Consider the following 24,973-nt stretch of genomic DNA (forward strand, 5'->3'; position numbering starts at 1 on the left):
GCAACAGTATTCCCTTGTCAGTTTTATCAAACCACAATAATTGACACCACAATAACAGAGACTAAAACCATGTTATAGATCAGTATTATTCTTTTTTAGACTTCTATTAAAACACAGTTATACAGAACAATTGCAAACAATCACAAATTGCATCTTATATACAGCAACTATATATTATATATATTTTCCTTTGCACAACAGTTTGGTAGTTGGAGAAAATAAATCAATGATATTAAAACAAATACAAATTTGAGGCACTCCTCCTGACCGTCAATCTGTTCCCACAACAAATACACACATCTGTGAAATATACATATTTTACAGTATTTTAGAAAATGGCTTCAGATTTGTTATTGAACCGTGTGACGGTGCTTTTAAATATTCTTTTTTTAATCAGTTGTACTCCAAAATTTGAAGATTATCACTGATATCTCTTTTTTACAATTCATCTTTTTAAACAACTGCAAGAATAACATTAATGAAAACATTTGGACATAATGGGAAAGCAACCTACTGGAAATACATTTTTTTACAGTTTCAGTGAGCTGAATCAGAATGGCATATTGGCCATACCTCCGGGGCCATAGCCAATGGGACTGTCCAGAGACATTCCCCGCTGTCTGAGAGACTGGGGGCCCATCATACCAGACTGTGGATGGGGAGGGGCCATCATGGGACCCTGAGGGGACATGAGAGGACCCTGGGGGCCAAAGGGATCTCCTGGAATTGACATACTTCGCTGCTTGGCCTGCATCATCATAAGGTTTTGCTGTGCCATCAGATTGTGTGGGTGCTGCTGGGGGGACATCATGCCTGGGTATGGATGGGAAGGGTGGTGGAGAAGGCTGTTGGCCATCATGGCTTGCTGCTGCTGCTGGTGGTGCTGTTGCTGGAGTTGCTGCTGGGGCACCATGCCTGTCCTTCCCATCATATGTCCAGGGGGGCACATGGGGCCCATGCCCCCACCAGGAACCATACCCCTTGAGCCCCCCTGAGGCATTCCCATGCTTTGGCGTATTCCACCATGTGTGGGGTGAGGTGGCAGCTGCTGTTCTGCCATCATGTTCTGTAGGTTGGCTATGTGGGGATTGGATGAGGGGCCACTGCTATGTGGGGGGCCAGAGGAAGAGAGCTGTTTGAGGAGCTGTTGTGGGGTAGGCTGCTGGGATGGCTGCCCCTGGTGTGGATTCTGCTGTGGCTCGCTCTTGGGGAAGTACTGAAGGGTGCTACTGGGCTTATCAGAAGGAATGATACGGGAAAGATCAAACTCAGGGATCCCTGTGTGACTGGGTCGTATAACTTCACTTAGATCCGGGCCATCCCCCATGGGCAAAGAGGGGAAGGAGTCTGAGGGGTGTGGGGGGCGCTGGTGAGGATGTCCCTTGCTAAGCAGGTGCAACTGCTGAGGTGGCAAAACATCCTCATTAGACTGAGAAAAATGCTGTGACATTCCTCCAACAGGGGAATGCATGGGCCCATGAGATGGTGGCTGCATGCGAGGAAAACCAACCATCTGGTTTTGAGACATTGGTGAAACATTGCAGGGCCCCATTCCATCAGGTGGTCCTCCTCCCATCATGGCAGAATTCATGCCAGGCATGCCCATGGGGTTGGGGGAAGACAGCATAGGTCCTGAGGCATCATGGGAAAGCTGTTGCTGACCTTGGAGTACCATTCCCATGGGGCTTTGAGGATCACTGTGGGGTCCAATGGAGCTCTGGGAGACAAGCATCTGGGAGGTCTGGGGGTTCCCCATGTTTCCTGATGGGGTAACAAAGCCAGCATGTGAAAAATCACACTACTAACATTTGAAAATGAATTGTAGTTTCTCAAATTGTTAGATTCATGAAATATATATCATAATTTCAAATAGCACTTCTATAATATGACATATGAGGGCTTAGGTTGAATGAAGAGGGTTTTTTCATACTATACCTCCAATGCTGACACCAGATAGAAGAGGTCGATCTGGCAGCATCTCATCATCGGAAGTGGCAATTGTTTTGATTGCATCGTGGTAGAGAGGAGTGGAGCTGGGCATGGCGTATTTGGACATCTGAGACATGATCATGGACAGAGGATTCTGGGATGGCGGGGCATCTGGAGAGGAAGTAAATGGCATGCTGGGATTCATAGAGCCTGGCTGGCTAATGGGGGTGGAGTTGGAACTCCTCGGGGGCAGTGATGGGCCTGCAAAGAACATCACCAAAATTGATTTATTTCACAGCAATACAAGGCACAGCACATGCATGAAGAAAAAACACACTGCAGAGGTCATCTTGGGTTCTGACTGTACCTGTCTCAGTGGAACTACTTCCTCCATTGCCCACTCCCTTCCCACTGGTCGGACCACCTGGACTTGGAAGAGCCGTTTTAGGAGATGTCCACCCTGGAGAGCCCACAGGCATGGTTGGGGACTTGAGCCGTCCAGGAGAGGCAGAGGGAGAGCGTAACCCAAGGGCGGAAGACCCCATTACCTGGGGAGACTTCATGGAAGAAGAAGAAGGAGTCCCAGCACCAGAAGCAGGGGGAAGAGGAGGATGAGGCCCTGCAGAGGAGATCTGCGAGGGGGACTTGAGTCCTGGAGCAGAGGGGGAAGGTAGGAGAGGAGATGGCTCTTGGCTGAGGGATGGAGACTTGAGCTGATGAGGAGGAGGCATTGCAGGAGAGGCCATGGGGTTAACATTGATTGATAAATCAGAGGGGTGGCGAGGACCGAGGTCGGCTCCCCTGAGGCTTCCGGTCATTGGCATATGACTAAGCCGCGATGTTCCACCCATTTGAGTAGGACCGTGCTGGTCAGGTCCAAACATCTCAGGGCCAGGCTGCTGGAGATAGGGCCCTTCCAACTGCCCCCCAGAGAAGGGACCTTGATTGGGAAACTGGAGGGGGCCGTCAGGTCCCGGGATCATTCCCTTATTTCCCCCTCTACCATTCTGTGAGGCCCTAATTCGTGAGATCTCCTCGGGGCTTAACATTTCACCTAAAGGCCCCACTCCACCAGGACCTCCTCGGAGCTTTTGAGACAGCATCATCTGCTGATGTTGTTGAGCATTCATCTGAGGGTTCATATTCATATTAAGGTTGCTCCCCAAAGGAGAATCCACCATGTCTCTCATCTGGGGGCCCCCTCCCCCTCCAGGAGAGCCAATCATCTCACGTGAGCCAGGAAAGTCCATAGGTTCACCTCGGGAAGGTGGACCCCGACTCATTCCCAAATTGGGAAAGCCTGGGCCCCCAGGATTATCCATAATCCTTGGGCCCAAGTTGCCTTGTTGCTGCTGTTTAGCTAATCGATCAAGCTCAAACCTGTGGAGCCCTTGCAACTGTCGTTTTTCCATGATACGAAACATTTCTTCGCGGGTTATAAGACGTTCTGGGTCACCCTGCAAGTGCTGAGGAGGTCCACCGGGTCCTCCAGGGTAACAGCCATGAAAGGGACCCCCACCACCCATGTTGTTGGGCATATCATCTAGCCATATCATCCCTGGCCTTGGGGGCCTCTGAGGTCCCAGACCCTCCATTGATAAAACTCCCCCTGGACTTCCAGGAAAACCCCCTCCCCCAGGTGGCCCTCTCTGTATCTGTCCCAGGAACCTTGGGCCGCGGGGTCCCTCTTGGTTCATGTCTATTATACGTGCATTTCCACCCATCCCTCCTCCCATCATAGTGCCAGGACCCCACTGCTGATCTCCAGGCTTGCTGTGGTAGGGAGGAGGGGGTCCTCTCATCATCATGGGACCTCCATGCATGCCCATTTCTGTCATCATTCTGAAGTGCTGCGCATGTGTGGGTGGTTGCATTTCCTGCTGCCGTCTCTTCTCTTGGTAGTACTCTTCCTGAAGCTTCCTCCAGGCCATCTGCTCTGGGGTCAGCCCTTCTGGTCCAAGCAAGGGACCCATGTCCAGCCCAGGTGAAGAAAGCTGGTGATGGGGGTGTTGCGGCATGTTATGGTGAGAGTCCATTTGAGGGCTGTCAATGGCAGGTCCACCAAGGGACTGTGTTTGAGAAATAATGGACTGCAGGGGTTCTTCATATTTCTTCATCCCTCCCATAGGAGGCAAGGCTGAAGATAAAATATTACCACTACTGCAATTTCCAGAGTTATTAGTACCATTGTCACTGTCCTCAAGAATACCACTCCTATCAGTGTTATTGTTATTGTTTAGATTGGAGGAGTTATTGTTAGGATTGTTGTTGGCGCCTCCTGTGTCTCCGGCGCCTCCACCGGCCCCACTGCGCAGCAGCAGCCTCTCTATGTCCCTCAGTGTCTGCAAAGAGCGCTCCCTGTGTTCCAGCTGCTCTTTGGAAAGACCATCCGTGTTCACTGGGCCACTCCTCTGGCCTGAATCACTCTGCAGGTGTGCTGATAAGACAGAGGGACTCCCCGAGGGAGAGACAGTAGCACCAGGGAGAGGCAACCCCCCTGCACCCTCCCCACCTCCGGGTCCTGGGACTGGGCCTGTAGGTGTGGCCGTGCTCCCTCCCTCTGACTTATGGGCAATGACGCTGATGTTATTGCTGGAGGCTCCACCTGGTCTGGTCTGTGAGGATTCATTATCAGAGTGTCCTGCTGATGACGGTGTCCCTGCAGGATGCAAATGGCCTCCCACTCCTGCAGAGGCTGGCCGTGGCGTCCCACTCTGGGATTTAGGGGTGCCCATGGGTGGAGAGCTGCTGGAGCTCACCTTCTCAGACAGGCTAGGGAGCTTCCCTGATGCGTGGCCCTGCTACAGACAAAAGAGGAAAAATAAAGAGTTACATTTGACGTTGATTATGGTATTTTAGGCAAAACAATATAACAATTATATTGTATGTTGCTCACTTAGCAGAAGTATTCACTTTTTGTCACAACTACTGCTAATGGAAACAGGAACAAAGTGGCATATGAAACCAAAATAGCTAAACAAATTAAGGTTCCCACATACTTTTGCACCTGTGGTGATCACTGAGGACAAACACTTTTACTCCCCTGTGGTTTAACACAGACTTGACAATTTGTATAATTTCCTGCTGAGTTGCGAATGTCTGACCTGCTCCAACTTGGTGCGTGGAACATTTTGCTGGTGAAACAGAAGAATGGAATCGGTCTGTCCTTTCATTACTGCCTCTGCAGCACTGTACAACAGAATACAAGACATGATTAAAAATTACATATTAAAAGTTATATTAATTCCCTTTTGGAGAAGTCAAATCTAAAACAGCAAAAGGAGATTGATTAATAAAACAGAATGTATGTTTGGTGATAAGATGAAGACAATCTAGACCGGGTTCCCACATCTTTTCACTGATGAAATTTCAAAACATTTCCATGACCAAATTTTAATGAGACTGAATTAAAATGTAACCATCATCTACACAAACTTTAAGCATTAGTTTGTTTTTCACTTTAAAATCAAGGAGTATAATATTATTTTAACTCAACAAAAAAACAGTCAGCAACCAACAATATTTTCCTCCAACAGGGGGGTCTACACCGTTTCAGAGCCAGACACAGCTTTTTGTGACATTTGAACATTCATTAATAAAATTTCATGACTTTTCCACAACTTTTCTCGCTTTTATTATTTTTCATAACATCCCAAGGCCAGGAAAATACAATTTTAAAATTCAATGACTATTCCAGATTTTCCATGAGTGTGGGAACCCTGTCTTGACTTCTTTCCTCCACTTTGGATGGCAGTGAATAATCACAGCATTGTTGCCACAAAAGACAACTGTGTGTCCGCCCTGCAAATAGTTCTCACCTGTTGGCTAGGCTGGTTGTGAAAACATACACCACTTGCTGGGAAGGCTGAGGTGGCTCTGCCTTTAACCCTGGTCCCACTCCGCGTCCCATTGCTGGCCCCCCGGGTTCAGAGATGGGCCCTGCAGACGAGCGACCAGAGAGCCCCTGGATAGGACCAGCCAGCACTCGCTCCCCTGAGAGAGAATCAGCACACTAGTTTAATTTGTCTTCAGTGGCAGATAATGGAGTCAACTCTCAACACCAATATACCCTTTCAGCTCCAGCATCTAAACACTAGATGGAGCTAAAACACATGAAAAGCCAAATCATTGGTAAGTGATGGCATGGTCATCCAAGCTGACATCTCCTTCCTTTTGTTGTGTGTAGAAGCTTTGAAAACAGCTACTGATAACAACTTATGGCCTTAACGGAGTTGTTTCCAGAGAAAATAAAATGGAAATGTGGAGCAGGGGATTTCTGAATGTGATTCATGCTGCCACCACAGAGGTTGTTACAATGATACCATTGTGAGGACTGTGCTATGTTTAGAGGACTGCAATGGTCCATGTGTTTCCTCTCCATGGAGGTAGGTGCACTCACGATGGGTTGCAGTGTGCGGCTTGTCTTCATCTTCCTCTGTGTCGGGTCCAGAGCACCATTCATCCCCACTATATGGCTGTTTCTTCTCCAGAACACAGCGTCGCTTACTGCGCATAACACCCTCTACAGGATAAGAAACACAACACACACACGCGTCAACACTTTGGCTTTGACAACTGGCTTACTATTGTCCTTTTAATATTGTCACCCAATCAGAGAAGCTCTGTAAACACAAGACAAATCAATGAGTGTTTTACAGGCTCATCACTCAAACTTCTGACTGACTTGTTGGCAGAGACCTACCTCCCAATGAGCATATCAGATAAGCTTGGGTAACAGAATACCAGAAAGACTGGTGTGAATGTGCAGAAGGAGGTTTTCTGTGACAGTGCAGAGGAAGGACAGCAGAGGGAGGACTGCTGCCTTAACCTATACACAGAGAGAGTACAGGCAGAGAGACACAGAGCTAACCTTTCATTTTCGTCATCTGTTTTTGCCGCCAGCAGCAGACACTGGTTTATGTTATACAGGTAAGTCACCTAGTTAGCCCTGTCTGCTACCTTGTTTAGACTTTCTTTTGTCATTGGCCCTCTCCAGGTGTGGCGGTGAAGTGGTTTGAAGCAAGGGGCGGGGGCGGGGGGGTGACTTGCATTTCATTTGAATGCGTTTTTGTTTTTCTACGGGCAGAAATTAGATCACAGGGAGAGAGTGAGTGAGTGAGTGAGTAAGTGAGTGTGTGTGTGTGTATTGGGGGAGGTGGGGTGGGGGGGGGGGGGTTAAATGGAGCCAGAAGAGATTTTCCTTCAAAGGATCCACCCTAGCTTTCATTCTCTCCCTCTTTCAGCCTCTGTTACTCTTTGTGTTGCAACCACACCTCTCCCTCTCAGTATGTCAAGTAACGTGTGTGTGTGTGTGTGTGTGTGTGTGTGTGTGTGTGTGTGTGTGTGTGAGTGTGTTTAAAGACTAGGTTCAAGTCATGTTACAGGAGGCCCAGATGACTCAGTTTCAGAAAATCTTATTACTGTAGTCTGCAGTCAGTCACGTGAACATGCAAATGCTTAAAACACACAAGGGCAAACAAATGCAAATTAGACCAACATATTGTACAAAAACCACTTGAAAACCTAAAGGCTCGATCAAACACAAATGTTTACTGAAGCACTCACAAAGGAACTTAGGCTTTAACACAGTCCTTCCACCCACTCGCCGTCTCCTGCTTTACTAAGAACCTCTCTAGGCTTACTAAATCTTCACAACCTCATGACCCGTCTCTCCATCTGAGCACTACAGAAAGCCCTGATGCTTTTTCATCTGAGACACGTCACTACAGCACAGGCATGGCACAACTATCAAAAGCCAGGGGGAAATTCTGAACGCTTCAGAGAAAGGTCAGGGCATTTCAGCGAGAGAGAAAACAAGTTCTTCTGTCCTTACATTCACTTCCTGCTGGAGGAGGTGAATGTACGTAATCTGGTATTTCTGGTAAAGATTTGGCTGATAAGGAGGTAGAGGAAGTGAACTGCTGCATAGTTAGAACAGGAGTGCGCGGTCTATACATCCCAGAACCTTGACACATTTTGTCTGAGTCTTGTCTACTGTGACGTATTTGTCTGTGTGCCTTACCTCCTTTGGCGTCTGGCTCCAGGGCCGGAGGAATGGCATTTCTTGGTTCGCCAGAGTCAATGGAGACGCTTCGCTCCCGCTTGGATTTGGTTTTCAGCATCCCTCCGACGCTGCTCACTGATTGGCTGACAGCCTTCAGCCCAGGGTTGCCGGGAGAAATCTGGTTGGTTTTGACTCCATGGCTCCCAGCACCGACGCCCTTTGGACCCAGGTGGCCAGCAGCTCCCTGCTGCTGCTGAGCCTGCTGATTTACATTGGGTATTTGGGATCGGCTGTCACTGGTCACTTGCTTGCCATGATTGGCCAGTTTATTGTCAGGGTGCATTTGATTGGCTGGTGATTGAGGTGGAGGTCTGGTAGGGAGAATAGCTGTGCCTGTTTGTCAGTGGAGCTCACACTGCTTACAGGCAAAACTGATGGAGAGTGGAAAAAATACCATCATGAGTACTACAGAGTATTAAAACACTTAAACCATTTTAGGGCTTGATACAGAATTTGAGGCCCAAATTCAGAACATGTCTCTAAAAGGCCTGATCCGGCACTACTACAAATCTGACCAATCCACAAGCAATAACTTGGAAGTATAAAAGAATATAAGTGATCAGCAAATCGCTACTAGTCATAGCTCACACAGCACAGATACACAGCTTCATAAAATAACTTGCAGGCTAAATTTCCAATCAAAATAAATGTTCAACAACGCCAGCAGTGAGTTGATGAATGGCACTACACTCTGGTACCGGATTAGGCCTTTAAAGCAAACTTTCGGCCTGTTCCACTCACCTCATCTCACCCAGACGCTCAACTGACATAGTGCCATGCCGTTCTCCAGGACGCTTCACTGACCACACGCGGACCTGGGGGGTAACAAGGGAGTAATACCATCAGCAGAGGAAGATAGCAACCTTCACTGTCAATGCTATCTGTCAGTGTGTGTGTGTGCTCGGCCTCTGGGTCAACATCAACTTCATGAGCAAAGAAGGAAAGGGAGAGAAGAAGCCAGAAGATTGATAAGAGAGCGAGGCCAGAGAGAAACTCTAATGTAGCTGTCCCTTTAAGGGAAAGAGAGCAAAGAGTGAGTTTGAGCTGGGGGAGGGACCCGCAACTCAGAAGTAGCTCTCCAGTGTTTTAGGTCCCTCCCCCTCCCAAGCAGTTTGCAAACCACAAAAACTCCACCACACATTCCACAACACTATCTCTAGCAATACCTGTCTCTCCCTCACTCACTCAGAGAGACACATTCTCTCCGTTTCACACTTTAAATTCTCTTTCTGGGTTTAAGTACAAATAATCTAAAACGCTTTATCTGCTCATTACCGATTTTAGTTTTGGCCTATTTAGACACACCACCGAACTAATTATGGTTTATCAGAATTAACCACATTTGCTCTTAATCCCTTTAAGTGCGTCCTGAGAGCCCAGATGAGGTGGCACTACACCTCAGCCCTCGGCTAACTGCCTTTAGCTTTATTAGCAATGCTAAGGAAACAGACGGCCCTGATACTGAGCAGTATTCAGGCTCAGCCTTTTCAATGGAAGAAACTTCCCAGCAGCAGGGCAGGCCATACTGCAGGATTCTCATTCTGGGTTCAAGTCCATAGCTGCAAGCTGACGCCCTCTTGACACCGCCACCTGCCTGTGTCCATAACCCCGAGCCTCTGATTTTAACCTCTGCAACTGGGGTGTGTGCTCTGTGTGTGTGTGACAATTTGTACACACATTTTATATTGTCTATCCCACATAGACTAGTGCTGCTTGTGCACAGAGCATTCAAAACAGTTCTTCAGTATTTGCAGGTCTCAACAAGACACTTCCACACCTGTTGCTCAAAGAATAAGCAAAACAGAGACACCCACGCAAAATTAGTGCAACTGGAACTGGTTTGAACAATGCTTGGTCCAAACAGTCAGCCCAGCCAGTTAAAAACATCTAGCCTAGATATTTGGCTGACATAATGCAGATCCCTTGTAAACATTTCCACTGCTTTCCATTTTTGGTCGATGACACAATCACACCACCGCACACAGCACAGTCAGTCAGGTCAGCTGTCCCTCTCCAGCAGAGCCATCTGTACCACTCACTCACCTTGGCAGGTAATGGTAAACACACAATGCTGCAATTAGTCATTAACTAACACCGGCTCAAGTCAGAACAGAGGTGCCTTGTTCACTGGCTGAGGACTTCATCAGTCATTAACTCAAACAGGGACAGAGTCAGACCGTCGCTCCTGTTGACAAAGTGTGACTCACTTGCTTTGTGCAACACAAGGCGGAGGCAGACTAATCATATGGTGAGTTGCTGACCTCCAAGTGGACGGTCAAGAAAAAATAGGCCTATCTGCAGTGCATACTAGCCTACCAGATAGCAAGGAGATGAGACTACCAACAATTTGTGTTGTAGTCGACATAATCAAGAAGCAGGGAAAGGGCTGGAGAAGCTGTACGCAGTGCAGCTCGGGCTGTAATGGTGTGGAATTTTCTAAACGGTGGTCAGAAAGCAACACAAAATTGCAGGGGGTAAAACTCATTGGACTGTCTAGTAAACGTTGAGTCTGACTAGAACATTTTGTAAACCTGAAGTCAGGCCTACCACTACCATTATCCCCACTCCTTGCCATGTGTAGTAAGTAGCCTATATTTAAGCAATCAGCCACAAGAGATCATGCTTTACAGCGATTTTACTGCTGCTAAAGCCCTATTCAAACTGGATGATTTTTACCTGGGGAGTTGCTACAATGCAAGGCCTTCGTAGGTGAAGTGTCGGGTGGCTTTTTGGTGTACTAAAATGGTGGTAACACACCATTATATTAAAATAGTAACAAATGTTCAGTAAATATTTTAATCAACAGTACATACATGCTATTCTCCCCACTTCTTGAACAGTAGCTAAACAAAGTGGTTCAAGCAACACATAAGTACTGGGACAAGTGGTGATTTTTGGTTAGCAAATTAATGTTTAAATGAACAGTTATGTGGTCACAGGTCTCAAAAAAAAACAAAGCAGCCTCCCCTAATCAAGCCAAGATATTCCATCTACAGAGGGCTGTTTACAGGCCTCAAAATCATTTTATTTGGAATAGACTTAAGAAGAGATTTGCGTTGCAACATCTGGAGAAAAAATACTTCAGTCAGGAGGACATAATAAAAACCATATATTTTATTTATTCTTTTTTTTATCTGAATTTATTTCCGATTATACACGTGACAAGGCAGGCCACACCTTGTACTATAAAGGTTTTTAACTGATTTTTTAAGCACATACACAAGCAAATTTTCACTTGCAATGCATTGCCACCGACTCACACTGTCGTTTATAAAAAGGTTTTGCCTCCCTTGACTAATCAGACACACCTGGAGTACTGACGCAGACTAAATTCATTAGTGACATCTGCATTCATTATTGCCTGACCTCAACACATGAACATAACAAGACATTTAACTGCTAGGCTTCAGAAATGATTAGCGTTTAATTATGGTGACATTTGAATCATGAATTACATCAAATCAACCTGCTACGCCAAGTAATTCGCAATAAAATCAAGGTTATAAAATCAAAGTTAATGTCCCTTGAGGGAGCTTTTCGTCCATTTCCTCCCACTTATCCAGTCCAACAGTTGGAGACAAAAAAGGTTTCTGTTCTGAAGATGCATTTTCACTCTAGCTTAGTGTCTATGTGGACAAGCTTGCAGCTTTCCATCCGGCTTCACAGACTGCATCACACAGGGTCTCCTGTACTTCTCTTCTAATGGCGTAAGAGCTTCTCAGTGGCAAGACTTTGCACCCCTCTCGCATGGTATGGACTGTCCCACTGCACTTTCCAGGTTGCTGCACCCCAAGTGGTAGAGCTGAGCAATTCATCGAAAAAAAGAAAAAAAAATCTAAATTGCAATATGAACTTCTGCAATTTCCAAATCACAGAGGCTACAACTAATTGCTTAAGAAAGAAGAGGGGCCACGTCCAAAATGGATTTCTAAACTTGTTTTAGTGCTGTGGGTAATCTTTGGTCCATAAATCTACAATATTGGTGAAAACCTTTCATCAAACTCAAACTCAGTAAATCCTGCACACGGGATTAAATCGCAATTGCAATATTCTGTCAAATAATCGCAATTAGATTTTTTGTCAATACCTTTCAGCCCTACACATTAATAGAATAAAACAACACCACCACCTTGACAAAAAACAGTTAATGTTAAGTTAATAACAGTTACTGTGCAAAAGAGCGCATTCAAACAGTTTGGAAATGTACAAGCACCAGTTCAGCTTTTATAAAAAGGGCAATGGCTCTTGTGACTAATCAGACATACGTGGTGTATGTCTGTCTGAGATTGACTAATAAAGGCATTGGCGTCACCTACACTGACTAGCAACTGACCAATTACAGAGAAAACACATGAAAACAAAACCACATGAATCATTTCTCAAACTGCTAAAGGTTTGAGAAATGATTAGCCTAGCAATAAATTATGGTGACATTTGAATCATGAATTTAATCAAATTGCTCAGTAAATAATATGTAATACAATCAAGAGTTTATATACCATAAAACCCAGACTTAGGGAATTAAAAATATGAGAGCAGAGCTGGTATTTCCAATCAGAGGCACTGACATTCCCATGTTCCCCTTAAAGGAAACATGTTGCTGGAGCTACTACTGTTAAAGGATACAGGCCTACTGTCTATTACTGAACAGGGCTTCATTGGCTTTCTGCAACAGGTACTAAATGTTTGATCAGTTTTGTTCAGTATATACTGGCAAAGTCAATTTTATTTTGTCATATGACATCATTCATTAAATCAGTCAAAAACACCGGCTTGGCAATTGTATAGGTGTTGTTATCCATTGTGTAATCAACAAATGACTGAAAGTCATTGCATTCACCCTTGAATCTCAAGTGTCAGAGCATAAAATGTTATCTACCTCCCTTTTCTCATTTGACATTTTCACAAGTTTTCTGGGAAACAAATTCAATTTGACAGTTGGATCTTGTTCAGATGTGTCCAATCGCTACTCCCAACAAATTAGGGAAATAATTCAATGAGTTTGAAATGCATAGCACATGGTGTTTACTTAGAAAGCCGATTAGTTTAGGCCGCAATGATAAACACACACACGCACACACGCACACACGCACACACGCACACACGCACACACACACAGCAGGAGGCCTGCGTTCCTTCAACATCACTGGAAACAAGCATCACTGTTCTCAATTAGGCCTAAAGGTTTTGATGAATGATTCAAATTAATTTGCCAAAAGATATTTGCCTTTGACTGTGGAAAAAGCTGACTTAATATTTATTTTATAACCATAGATGTTGTATTCCAAAATAAAGAAAAAATCCTGGGTGATTTCCAGGATTCCATGCAATTCCCTGGACAATGGTATAACAACCACAGCACAGGTTGGTCAGAATGTGACTACTATATGTGTGTGTGTGTGTCTGTGTGTGTGTGTGTGTGTGTGTGTGTGTGTGTGTGTGTACGTGCACGGGCAGAGGTTGAGCTCCTATTCAGTCCCAGTGGGTCACACAGTACTCTGTATTTTTAGAGAGCAGGCTGGTATTTATAGCCCACGAGAGCCCTGGGAAGTCAGGGGCAAAAGTGAGAAGAAAACGTGGAGCCAAGTCCAGAGGGGGGAACACAGAAGCCACAGAGCCGCTTTGTGGATCGAGACCAGCGAACACTGAGGCCAAAGTGTTTAATTGCAATGATGAATGAAAAATAATGTGTGTGACGCAGAAGCACGCACAGCAACACAGAGATGCACAGTTGAAACTTTTGTGACACTAGTTGGCTTAACAAACTGCATTTGCGCATGGCGCCAGTCGAAATGTAGACTGAGACTAAGAGAGGGAAAATTAGGTGAATGTGCAGGGCCAGTCTGTGTCCTCTAGCTGAGGCTGCACAAGGCCATGTCTAACTTAACATGCGTGTTTGTTTCCAAAACAAGCCTTCTGACACTAACCTACATTGAAACTTGTCCTTGCACGGCCTACCAAGTTCTCCTTTAGTTTTGATCAATAATAATAATCTAATGGCACAGCCATTACAAAATGCCACCTCATGATTGGGCATATGGTGGTATTGGCAATTTTGTTGGTAATTTACTTTAAAAATTCGGGTAAAATTTAAAAAAAAAATCCACTAACTCACTACAGTGTCCCAATTCTGATTCTCAGTATTACTTCATAACATATACACCATTTAATGGAAACTGAAATTAATGGTAAATGGTGAATGGTAAAGAAAAAATGTTTCATTTCTCTGTAGGGTCCTTTTCCATAATGTTGTCAGACACTAACAATCTGAGCCAGTCAGTGGCAAAAACAAGCACTTTTAGTGGACGTACATTGACGGTGTGCATTTGCCCCGGCAGATTACATTGCAGCCCGTTTCGCGGCTGCCGGCTGAAGCGATCTCGCTCAGTACTGGACCAATTTCAAAAATTGTTGTCCCCTTTAGTCACTTAGACACAAAAAAGATGGGAAAATAGGGTCCAGGTTGAAAAATACCGAAGTTACCCTTTAAAGAAATAAAAAAAAAAAATCTAGCCAACTATAACTAGCCAAATGTAGATGACGTCACGTCACACCAAGATGTTTCCAGCACAGCTACAATGGTTGCCTGATATCAGACAGAATTGTCAACTCGTTACACTCCATTTCCATCTTCAGTCTGGCATTGCCTCCACTCTAACCGATTTCCGTGGGGGAGGGGGATTAGATTTTCCCTAACCAATCACTAGAGACCAATGTATCCGCCTGAATCTAATGTCATTTTAAGTCGACACTGTAGTCATGACAACACCAGAGACAGTTCAGAAAGTATAGAGCATCTTTGACAACACGGAGCGAAGTAAAAACAAAGTACGACGACTTTTAATCGATTTAGAACAGCCTCGATAGCAGCGTCTATCTTGTCTATAGTGGTTGCCATTGTTGTTAGTACTCCTCCTTGGTTCGGGCACACAGCTTGACAATGGCGTTAGTCCCGCCCATGGCGCTAATTGCCTAATCGTTAGTCCCCCCCCGGTGCTCATTGGACCGATCACTTTTTCAACCGGGAGAAACCTCTGTTTCATGTCATGATGCCAGACCAGAATCAGTCAACTCGGTGGAGTGGGCGGATTCAAAGGTCTGGACCCAGGCAACTACAATGGAGTTTAATAAGAGAGCAATTTTCAACGATCTAAAACATCAAATGATAAACGTCAGGTTTTGGTGTCAGTTTCTCAGAATAAAATAACAAGGGCTTCTTTGTAGACTCACCGTTTTGCACCAATGTTGAACAATCATACAGGAAGAAATGCATCGTAGAAGAGGAAGAGATACCAACTCCTCCACTGACAGTAGCCTTAGTAGACCAGAATGCAATGCAGCCACAAGACATGTGTTTTGAGTAAGGAACAGGAGTCTCACTTTTTCTCGACTGGAAACTCCAGCTCATTTGCTCTTACTATCACTATCTCTATCATTGCTCTCTCCTCCTACACATAAAACCAATCTGAATACATCAAGTCCAGGCATTCTCTGGGGTTTGTTGAAAGGCATTCTGGGAAATGTAGGAAATCACTTACTGAAGAAAAAATGAAGATGTGGCAGGTTGGAGGAATGTGGATACAACAAAGGCAAATTACAACACTTCATCACAAAATAACTCACTGTAATGGATTGTACATCAGACTGATGATACGTAACAGTGTAAGATAGATTTTTTTACTATTATTAGACCCTCAGAATAGCACAAATAATATAAAATGTGTTAACAAAGGCATTTTTCTAAGTGGGAATAACTCTTGCTGCTGGGGGAGAAATTCATCCTTGCAATATTTGTCCCGGTTTTATCATGTGCTGCACGAATGGGCTTTTGCGCTCGGCTGCTTTTAAGTTACACTATGTGGCTGTAATGTGGACTATGTGGCTGGCGTAATGACTCCCTGGATGTCCACATACAAAGCTATCGAACAAGCCCAAAATTGTCACCCTTAACACCACTTTCCATTGATTTAGATGTGGTACGATTTTCATTGAGTTTCATCTGGTGAATTAACCTATGGACTTCTATGGAAAAATTAGCCAGGACTAACTTGAAAGAAAAGTGATGTGAGATTGAGAGTTTTGAATCTTGGTTCATAATGTGGAAACTCGGGGATTAATCATGCTTTTATCATGCATGAGAAAAATCAAGAAAATACAGCTATAAATGGTGGAATTTCTCCCAACTGTGAGAGTCTTAATTAAGTAACTCAGCATTACAGTTTGCAGGAATACTGCAGTTGAGCATAGACCAACAATTCAACCTACAAGCCTTCATCATATCAGCCTAATAAGCTGCTCTATCCCTCTCCTAATCAAGAGGCACTAAAGGATACAGGTGAGACTGGAAAAAATCTTCAACCGAGCAACAGACCACACAGTAGCAGCATAGACAACAAAACAATGATTAGCCTACTGTTTGTACTGTATGATGAGTTTATTTCAGATTAGCCACTGTCGACCTAGAATAGAGCATAGTACTGTCACTGTCCCCTGTGGTTCAGTTCCCACTGGGGCCACCATGCCAAAATGTAGCCTATGTTCTCATGGTACTGTAAAAAAAAAAAAAAAAGCTACTCAAACCTTCAACTTGGTAAGAATTTGCTGATCATAGAGAAAGGTCCACTAAAGCAGTTAAAACAAATTTTACAAAACATCAAAAAATGACACTCCTCGCATTTGAAATCCATAGTAAGCTTTCCTGACTGAATTAAAATCATTGCACTACATCTCTGAGAGAAAAACACAAAGTGGAAATTTAAGGAGAAGCATAAGATGGTTCTGTCAGCTGCAGTTTGCCCTCAGAGCCGAATTGATTTGCTAGCCCTGCAACTTCAGGAAAATCAAAAACGGTGATGATAGGCCAGCTCTGCCCAGAGTTCAAAGACACTGATTCAGCCGTCAAACCCTTGCCAACCAACTGAGGCCAATAATGTCAAACTGCTCCCGAGTGACAGCCACCAGTGCAATTTGAGTGATTATTTGTGCCAGTAAAGACATTGTATTTTAGCCTTTAGGCTACATAAACTCTTGCTTTACACACAAATGCACAATTGCAATAAATTTTCAGCTTTTGTACTCTTATATCTGAATCATAGAGAACAAAGGCCCATGATGAAAAAATATACTTCCCTAATGAGTCTTTTCAAAGAATCCCTTAACAATGTGACCAATGAAAGGTCGCCTTGGACAACACCAACTAGCCTATTCATGACTGATTATACAGTAACTGATTCCAGGTTATGAAGTGAGATGTTGCTGCCTGGCTCGTACAGAGGATTTGGTGGTAATGCAGCCAGTGTGGTTGTTTTTTGCACAGAGATGGTGGATTCAAAACTCATAACTTTTATGAGTAAACACAAGGCTATATTTGTATCCTGTCAGAAGCTGTAGGCAAGAAAATGGCACAACTGGAACTCATTCAAATGTCTTGCAGAAGGAAAAAATAGCAAATATACTGCATATTTCACATTTTGATGGTCAGAAAACCACCCAAGTGGGCCTGTTAAGAGTGTAATAGGGAGGGCAAACCCTGTTCACGCATTATTGACCACATTCTGCCCTATAGGCCTATCCACTTCTTGCTCTTTATAGTCCTTTCCATGCCAATCTTTATCTTTTTCCTCCCTCCCCCTTTCCTTCAATCACACGCTTGTTCTTCTCCCCAAACATGCAGTTTGTTTTTCTGCAGCCTGTTGTTGTGGGAATGTATCAGTCTACAAGCATAACAAGAGGTTACTGCAGGTCAGCATCCATTTGTACAAAGCATGAGCTGAAGAAACATTGATAACCTGTGCAATTGGTTGAAATACACATAATGCTAAACCTTTGATAAGGCTGCTATTGGTCTATTAGACCTATCTTTTTCCTTTTGGGAAAAGTTGACCCACAAAATCCATTTACTAGTCTGTGATTTGCATAGCTGCCTTCTCTGTGCTCCATGTTACAGCAGCTCTCTCACTGAATATTTCTCAGAGTGTGCTCATAGTACTTGTTGGAGGTAAATTGCAGTGCATTGTGGGACAGTACACAGGTGACAGCCAAGAAATCAACTCATTGGGGGGGGGTTGGGGCAGGTTGCTGTGGCAACAAAACATGTCATGGGGCTGAGTAAATATAGGCTAACCAGTAGGCGATGTGCAGAAAGAAGGGCCTGTAATAGAGGAAAGGCTAAAGAAAAAGGAAAACTGAGACATTTGTAAAGGTCTCAAAGCTATGCTGTCTTTGATGTAGCCTTTAACAATCTGTACTAAATAGTGATGACAAAAGAATGATCGGGAATGTAGCCACCTTTTTACACACGAGGAAAACATTATGTACAGCGTATGAAGAAGTGGAGGAAAAGCAGAGCAGAGGAGGAAAAACGATATGTTGGCAATAAGATTAACTGCTTCCGTCAATCAAACCATGCCCAACTGTGTGAAGCGTGTGTTTTTTAACTGATTGGTTGCTGTAGTTGGTTGTATCATGGGTGTTTTAGACTGGCTAAGGGGGCTGATTTCGCTATATGCATGGAAGCAAAGGCAGTATTACAGAAGATCTGTTGGCTCCTCCAGACAAAAGCAGATAGAGATGTTATGTGTCCTCAACAGACTGGAAATTAAGTGGTAAGAAGACTGCAGGCACCTAGTCCATGGTTTTGCCTCCACTCAGGGACAGGGAAGTACTGGGCTCATTTTGTACAGAGGGTCAAGGGTTGTATCCTTTCCAACACATTCTGGGAAGAAAGCCAACTAGAGCAAGGAAAAAGACCAAACTGCAGCCACAGTACAGACAGAAGGGAGACAGAATGACACAGAAGCAGTTGGAAAAAGAAGGCTGATGGACAGAGGCCATTCTGTGCAAAGCTGAACACACACCTCCCAGTCTGCTCAGGACAGGAAAGCCAGTCTGTCCGATCTGCTGTGGCGTTTTGGCTTTTCAACAGGTCGACCCAACTACATCATTAAAAACTGACAACAATAAAAAGTAGCAGTGTAACAATACACTCCGCTCACAATCTAGTTCAATCCAGAAAACACAGTTCATGACACAATATCATGACAATATCTGGTCCGGTAAGATATGGAAAACCTCATTGTAGATTTTTACATCAGATCTTTTGAAATGTGTCGATTAAAGTAATACTGTTGTTTAAACAAGTGGAACTAAAAAAACAAAAGTTGTTGCCATGAGTTGCATTAAGGGACGCACATGATTTCTTCTTCTAATGTAAATATAGTCCAGCTAGCCATTGGTAGCCAATCAACTAGAGACAGGTAGGAGTAGAGAGGGGAGTGTCCCGAGCTGAAGCAGTGAACCAGCTGATGGAATCTCTAAATGAAAAAGATAAGAGATAGAGCAAGCATTCTTGCAATTGTTACAATGGTCATAAACAAGGTCGGAAATTACTTCCAGCCACCATCAAATGCTGGCAAATCTTTGGCTGCGGCTGGCAAATTTGTATACTCCAGACACTTTGGCAGGTAACCAACCATTATTTGGAAGTGCTGTTCTTTTCTATAAAGTTATTTGTCTAAAATAGTGAAAATGGTGAATTTTAGGATTCACTGCCCACTGTGACTGACGCTCTGAATATAAATGCACTGGACATAGAGAGTCTGAGAGGATAGAGAAGGTGACAGATGCAGCATCCGGCACAGAATCCCAGTTACAGCCACGCTCTGTGTGTTCATATGTTTGTGCATTAGTGTGTAACGACTTTTGCAATGCGCACTCCTTAGGGGAATTGCGGTATGTGCTGTTTAGGCTGCACAGAGCCCTAAGAGCCCTGCATAGGGGAAATAACAGTGTGAGCTTGTACACCAGGCAGTAAGGTAAGTCAAACTAGCATCAACCAACTGGAGGCAACAATGTGCTACCACAGCACTTTCTACAACAGGTGGAGTTTTTAAAGACACTCACTCCAATCATGCATACCCCACCCCACCCCTCCACCCTCCACCTACAAAGCACAAGTGCACTCGTTTCACAAGAATGTGCTACTTTCTAAATTACTGGCATTTTCCTACCAAGTTTAGTAAAAGACTATAGCACTAACTTGTTAGTTAGATACCTGCTAACTAGCGTAGCTTGGCTTGCAGTTTTAGCCAAAATTACTAACCTGCACTGGTGGAGGTCTACATGAGTAATGTATGTAATCTGGACTTGAGCAATAAATAAATAAATAAAAGCACTCGGCTGTTGCACAGTTCCTCTATCCAATTAAATTAAGGTGATGCAAATACTAAAGTTTTAGAATCATGAAAGAACAAATTGTGGCACTGTGTCATGTATGAAGCACACCGTAAAGCAAAAACTTTGTCAGAGCCTGCAAGAGATTCTGTACATCCCCAACAAAACTTGGATTAGAGTGTTGAAAATGTTCACAAACATGAACCTGAGGCTAACACAGCTTCAAATGCAATTTTCTTTCATAGAGCAGATTTACTTTTGCTAGCTTTAATATTACTCTGTTTATACATTGTAAAAATGCTCTGATGATTGGTTCGATCTGCCCAGAGCTCACTCTACATGGTAAAGTGGCCACTGGGCTCTTCCCGACTCCTACTTTGGAGACCAACTGAGACTGACTACCTTGAACTGCTCCTGACATTTGGTCACTAAGCTAAGGTGCAATCACACCTGCAGTTTGTTTCATTTGGGCCAAACTATACTGGAAATTTTACCTTGTTAAATTTTGCTGTTTGGTTCGTCTAGGTTCACACTGCCCAATTACCCAATTACAAGCAAACCAGTACTTGAAAACAAAAGTCAGATGAACTTCCAAGTAGCTTGTATATTGGACAGAATTTTAGTGGCCTGTCATACTACGAAGTTAATGATTTTGGCGATGGGAAATAAGTGAAAACAAATACGATTCCAGTCCTTGCAACTTAAGCTAAACATGATGCATGCACTCTTTGTCGTAATTTACATTCTCTTGTGTTCATGCCAGTTAAGAACACATGAAGAAATAGCTGAATATGAGCATCAGATTGTGGTCGTTTCCTGTAGTTGGTTTGAATTATGCTGTCACTCCTACAGCATCACAGTTTACTTGGACGAGGACAAGACTTGCATTTTCAGGTGGCCGTGGCCAGTCTGGACAGTGAATTTAGTCCACAAAGACTGCATACAAAAATATGCAAAAAAAATAAGCACACAGAAGAGCACAGAACAACAAAGGATTATCGGGGCATTAAACTGAACCAGAACTGAAGTGTCACAACACATGCCTAAATGTTCTCTACTAAGGGATTAGACTGAGGCCTAAGGTTTTTAAAGAGTAGCCGAAGCCTTGCCGTTTTCACTAGGCCGATCAAGTCCAGTACTTAACCGTCTCAGTATATTCCGCCTTGTGGAAACGTTCTCAATATCACATTATTCTTTCATAGCTCACCTTAGCAGTGCTCCCTGTAACTCACCCCAAAGCTCTCAGATCACCTAACCAGATAAGAAACACTTTGTCAGCAGCTCACCAAATCTGCCTCTGCTTGCACTGGAGCAGTCTGTGTGGGCATGCAGTGGCTGCCATGTGCTTATTCATTCAAATCAATTCTGTAGGAAAAAAAAAAAAGTCAGGAAATAGACATTCATTCACATCTAGGATGTCAGTGAATGCATCGTTACGACTTGATATAGCTATATATATTATATATATATATATATATATAATATATATATATATATATATATATATATAATATATAACATTATAGATAAATTAGCCTCGTTGTTATAGGATGAGACTACTTCACTGTCACCTGTTCAGTCACTTGGTTAATCCATCACTTCAAGGTGTACTCAAGTGTGTGTAGTATTGTTGTTGTTCAAGTTGTTTGTAGTGCTGTGTGCTCTACAGGATACAAATCAAGTATTACTTATGCCTGGACCAACTCGATAAACATGTGATTTTGAGACATGAATACTTTGTCTCTCTTCTTAATAAATTGCACACAAACTCCATCATCAAGCACTATACCCTGATTTCATAAAACAGTAGGCGTGCACGAAGGCCTGCAGGTAGGCAGTGGATTATCCTCATAAAACAGCACAAAAAGAAAGAGATGCAGTGAACTAGGAGATGTGGGAGATATTCCACTTGCACTCGAAAGCAACACACAGTGGACTGTAGCCCTCAAAGACAATTCGGATCAAGTTGCAAACTCTGTTAGGTGCTATATATAGCGCACCAGGATATCATGCACACACGCACACACAGTACATACACACACACACCTGGCTGACTGACTGACAGAAATGCTGTATTACCACTACCAGCGAATAGGCTGAAGTGCAGCATATCACACCATATTCAACAGGCTGAAGTGCCAAAAAGGCCAAGGCTATGGGTAGTCAAAATTACTGAACTGAGACCACACACACACACACACACACACACACACACACACACACACACACACACACACACACACACACACACAGGAAGAGCAAGGGACACAAGGTAAGGTGGGGAGAGTGAGAACACAAAATAACGACTTTGCTCAAAAAGGGATGTCACACCAGTTTCACAAGACACAGTGAAAACTTGAGTGCTAGTGTACCATTTGTAATATTAGCCTGACATCTAACAAGTGTTACTAGCTAACATAGCAGTCCTACTAACTATCCAATGTACTACTAGAGTTAAAACTTTGGTTAGTGTAGATGTGGCTGGTTGGCAGGAATTATAACTTGGTTTAAATTTCAGCAACAGAGTATGCTAGTCGATGTGAAACTGAGTGTAGGAGGGGAACCAGGGACAGCCTAACGTAAAATATTATTCCAAAAAAAAGAATCGCTACTAACATTAACGTTACTAGTGAGCACATGAACAGTTATGTGTCATTTAGTGTTAAGTAGCGGTAGCATTAACTGATGTTGGTTTCTTCACATGCCCACGTTGAGTCTGAAGTGACAGGTATCGTTACGCAGCCTGTCACCTAGTGAACAGGGTTTAGCTGCTTAGCTGAAACCATTCAAGGCAGCTTTGGCTGAGTCTGTCAGATTAGCTAGCTGCCAAGCTAATAGTAGTAGTTAACACATCTGGATGGAAATTTGGTCATCAGCAAGACGAACTAGTTAAAGCATAAAGTTGAGCAGGCATCGCATCCTTGTTAGGAGGATTTAAGCCCCTGATGTCAACCCCAGTGCTCATGAGTGGAGACTTGCTGCGCCAGCCAGATCCACTAACGTTAGCTAACTTAGCATGCTAATTCATGTCTTCGCTAGGCTACTTGCTTGTAAGCTGACGTCGCCGTAGCACACATCTGCAAGCGAACCAATGCTAGCTAACGGGATTTGAACTTTGTTATTGCCTTGCTAGCGACCCGAACACTTCAAACAACAGAAAGTTACGAGTTCACACACAAAGAAAATCAGCTCAGAAACATACGACTAGCTAGCATGCTTCGACAGTGACAGTGTTTTGAAATGCTGTCTACTCTACCCCATTTCGCTGGTGTCTGAGATGAGAAGAGGCCGATGTCAGGACTGACGGCCAGTCGACATTCCCCGGAGTGGCCGCCGCCACCGCTTGCTCCGTTCGCCGTACCACTGCGCAAGATGGTCCCGATGTTTAATAAGAGACGAGCTGGTGCAATTTCACAACGGTTGATAGGTTGATAAATAACACGGTGTCTCTAGGCTGAAGTTTCGCCTGAAAGCGGAGGACGCGTCACCTTGCAGCGGTTCATGACTCCCCACTATTCAAGATGTAGAAGGGCAGGACGTTGCATTTCGCTGCGAGTCCATAGCATATCACTCCCAGCCACTGACAATAATTAGTGTGGCCACACAGGCATCCGTATGTCACTGTAATGATAATGTCTCCCACTGTTCTTCACTGAATGAGATTGGAATAAATTTTACATTCTTTAAATGTGAGAACATTAATATTGATTTTAACATTTCAATTTTCTTAACTGCGATGATAATGGTGTTGATGATGATGGCAACACCTTAATCATGTTTTGGTAGTAGCCTAAACATGCGCTGTAGCATATACCTTTCGTTAAACTTGGGAGACTTTTTCTCCGAGGGAGAATCAACAATTAAATCAATCAGTCGATCGATCTATAATCCAATGACACAGTCAGTCAGTTCCATTTTCATCCAATGACACAGTCAGTCAGATCCATTTTCTGCTTCTTTTGGCCGTCAAATCACCCCTCCAATACCACCAACCTTCTCAGATAATTTCTCAGATCTACAGTGTCCTGTGATCTCCATGTCAAATGCAATAAAGGAGAAGAAAAGAGAAAATATTGTAAACTAGGCTCAGACACTCTTAGGTTTGAGGGAAACATCATAAAGTTGCTCAGACTTTGGAGATCCAGTTGTTGCACAGTCAACCTGCTCACTGTTTTTTCAGGTGAGGACTCCCTCTGGTGGTATGGGTAGCAGAAATAGGCAAGATACCCTCAAGTGAACTGGGTAAAAGGGCGTCTCTTGCAATTATAAAGGCAGCACTTTCAAGTATATAGAGATGTGAGTTTTCTTAAAAAGTCATGTGTTGTACAATTTTCTAACCTGCTTTCATCCAGGAAAGGCTGACTGAGCACATAGGCTCTTTCACAGCAACGCAACGCTGTGTTTCACATTCATACAGTTACATTCATATGTGGAAGCTGCATCATGCAATCATACTCATCCACTGCTGACCATTGATCAGCTCTACTGAAGAGGCTGAGAGCTAAGTGCCTTGCTCAAGAGCACATCAACAGTAGTAGCGCTTCTTATTCACATTTCTGGCTGAGATTTCTCCAGTGGAGGGAGGGATTCGAACCTGGTTCAACCTTCCAGTTGCAGACCTGCTTCTCAGAGTTTAGAGTTGGAGTTCTTCAATGTAGGGGACAGAAGGGGGCGACTGTATGAATGTGATCTGCTTAAAGGACGAAGAACAAGCCCTACCCCTCCCCCCCCCTTCCTATCTGACATCTAGGTGGATATTAAGGTAAAATCAGTGCCAAAGTGTGAGGAGGGAGCAGCGACAATTTATGT

General features: G+C 44.0%; 1 protein-coding gene across 2 annotated transcripts; it reads right to left on the bottom strand.

The window, feature by feature from the left end:
• Window positions 1-85: 85 nt before the first annotated feature.
• bcl9l (bcl9 like) lies at window positions 86-23,667 on the bottom strand. 2 transcript variants are annotated; one of them, XM_071540986.1, is made up of 9 exons: window positions 23,421-23,667; window positions 8,735-8,808; window positions 7,952-8,364; window positions 6,329-6,451; window positions 5,748-5,922; window positions 5,034-5,118; window positions 2,297-4,727; window positions 1,936-2,190; window positions 86-1,761 (listed from the first exon to the last, which is right to left on the bottom strand). In XM_071540986.1, exons 3-9 carry the CDS (start codon window positions 8,274-8,276, stop codon window positions 551-553), a joined length of 4,605 nt encoding a protein of 1,534 aa, XP_071397087.1. In that variant the 5' UTR covers window positions 8,277-8,364; window positions 8,735-8,808; window positions 23,421-23,667; the 3' UTR covers window positions 86-550. The 2 variants fall into 2 exon arrangements, with proteins under 2 accessions (XP_071397087.1, XP_071397086.1); XM_071540985.1 differs by having other exon boundaries at window positions 2,297-4,730.
• Between the last annotated feature and the right edge of the window lie 1,306 nt (window positions 23,668-24,973).

This window comes from Centroberyx affinis, unplaced genomic scaffold, assembly GCF_046629955.1.
Source record: "Centroberyx affinis isolate AG114_WGS23_722 - 3 ecotype Tasmania unplaced genomic scaffold, CSIRO-AGI_Caff_v1 ptg003761l_1, whole genome shotgun sequence".
In the NCBI taxonomy this organism is placed as follows: Eukaryota; Metazoa; Chordata; class Actinopteri; order Beryciformes; family Berycidae; genus Centroberyx; species Centroberyx affinis.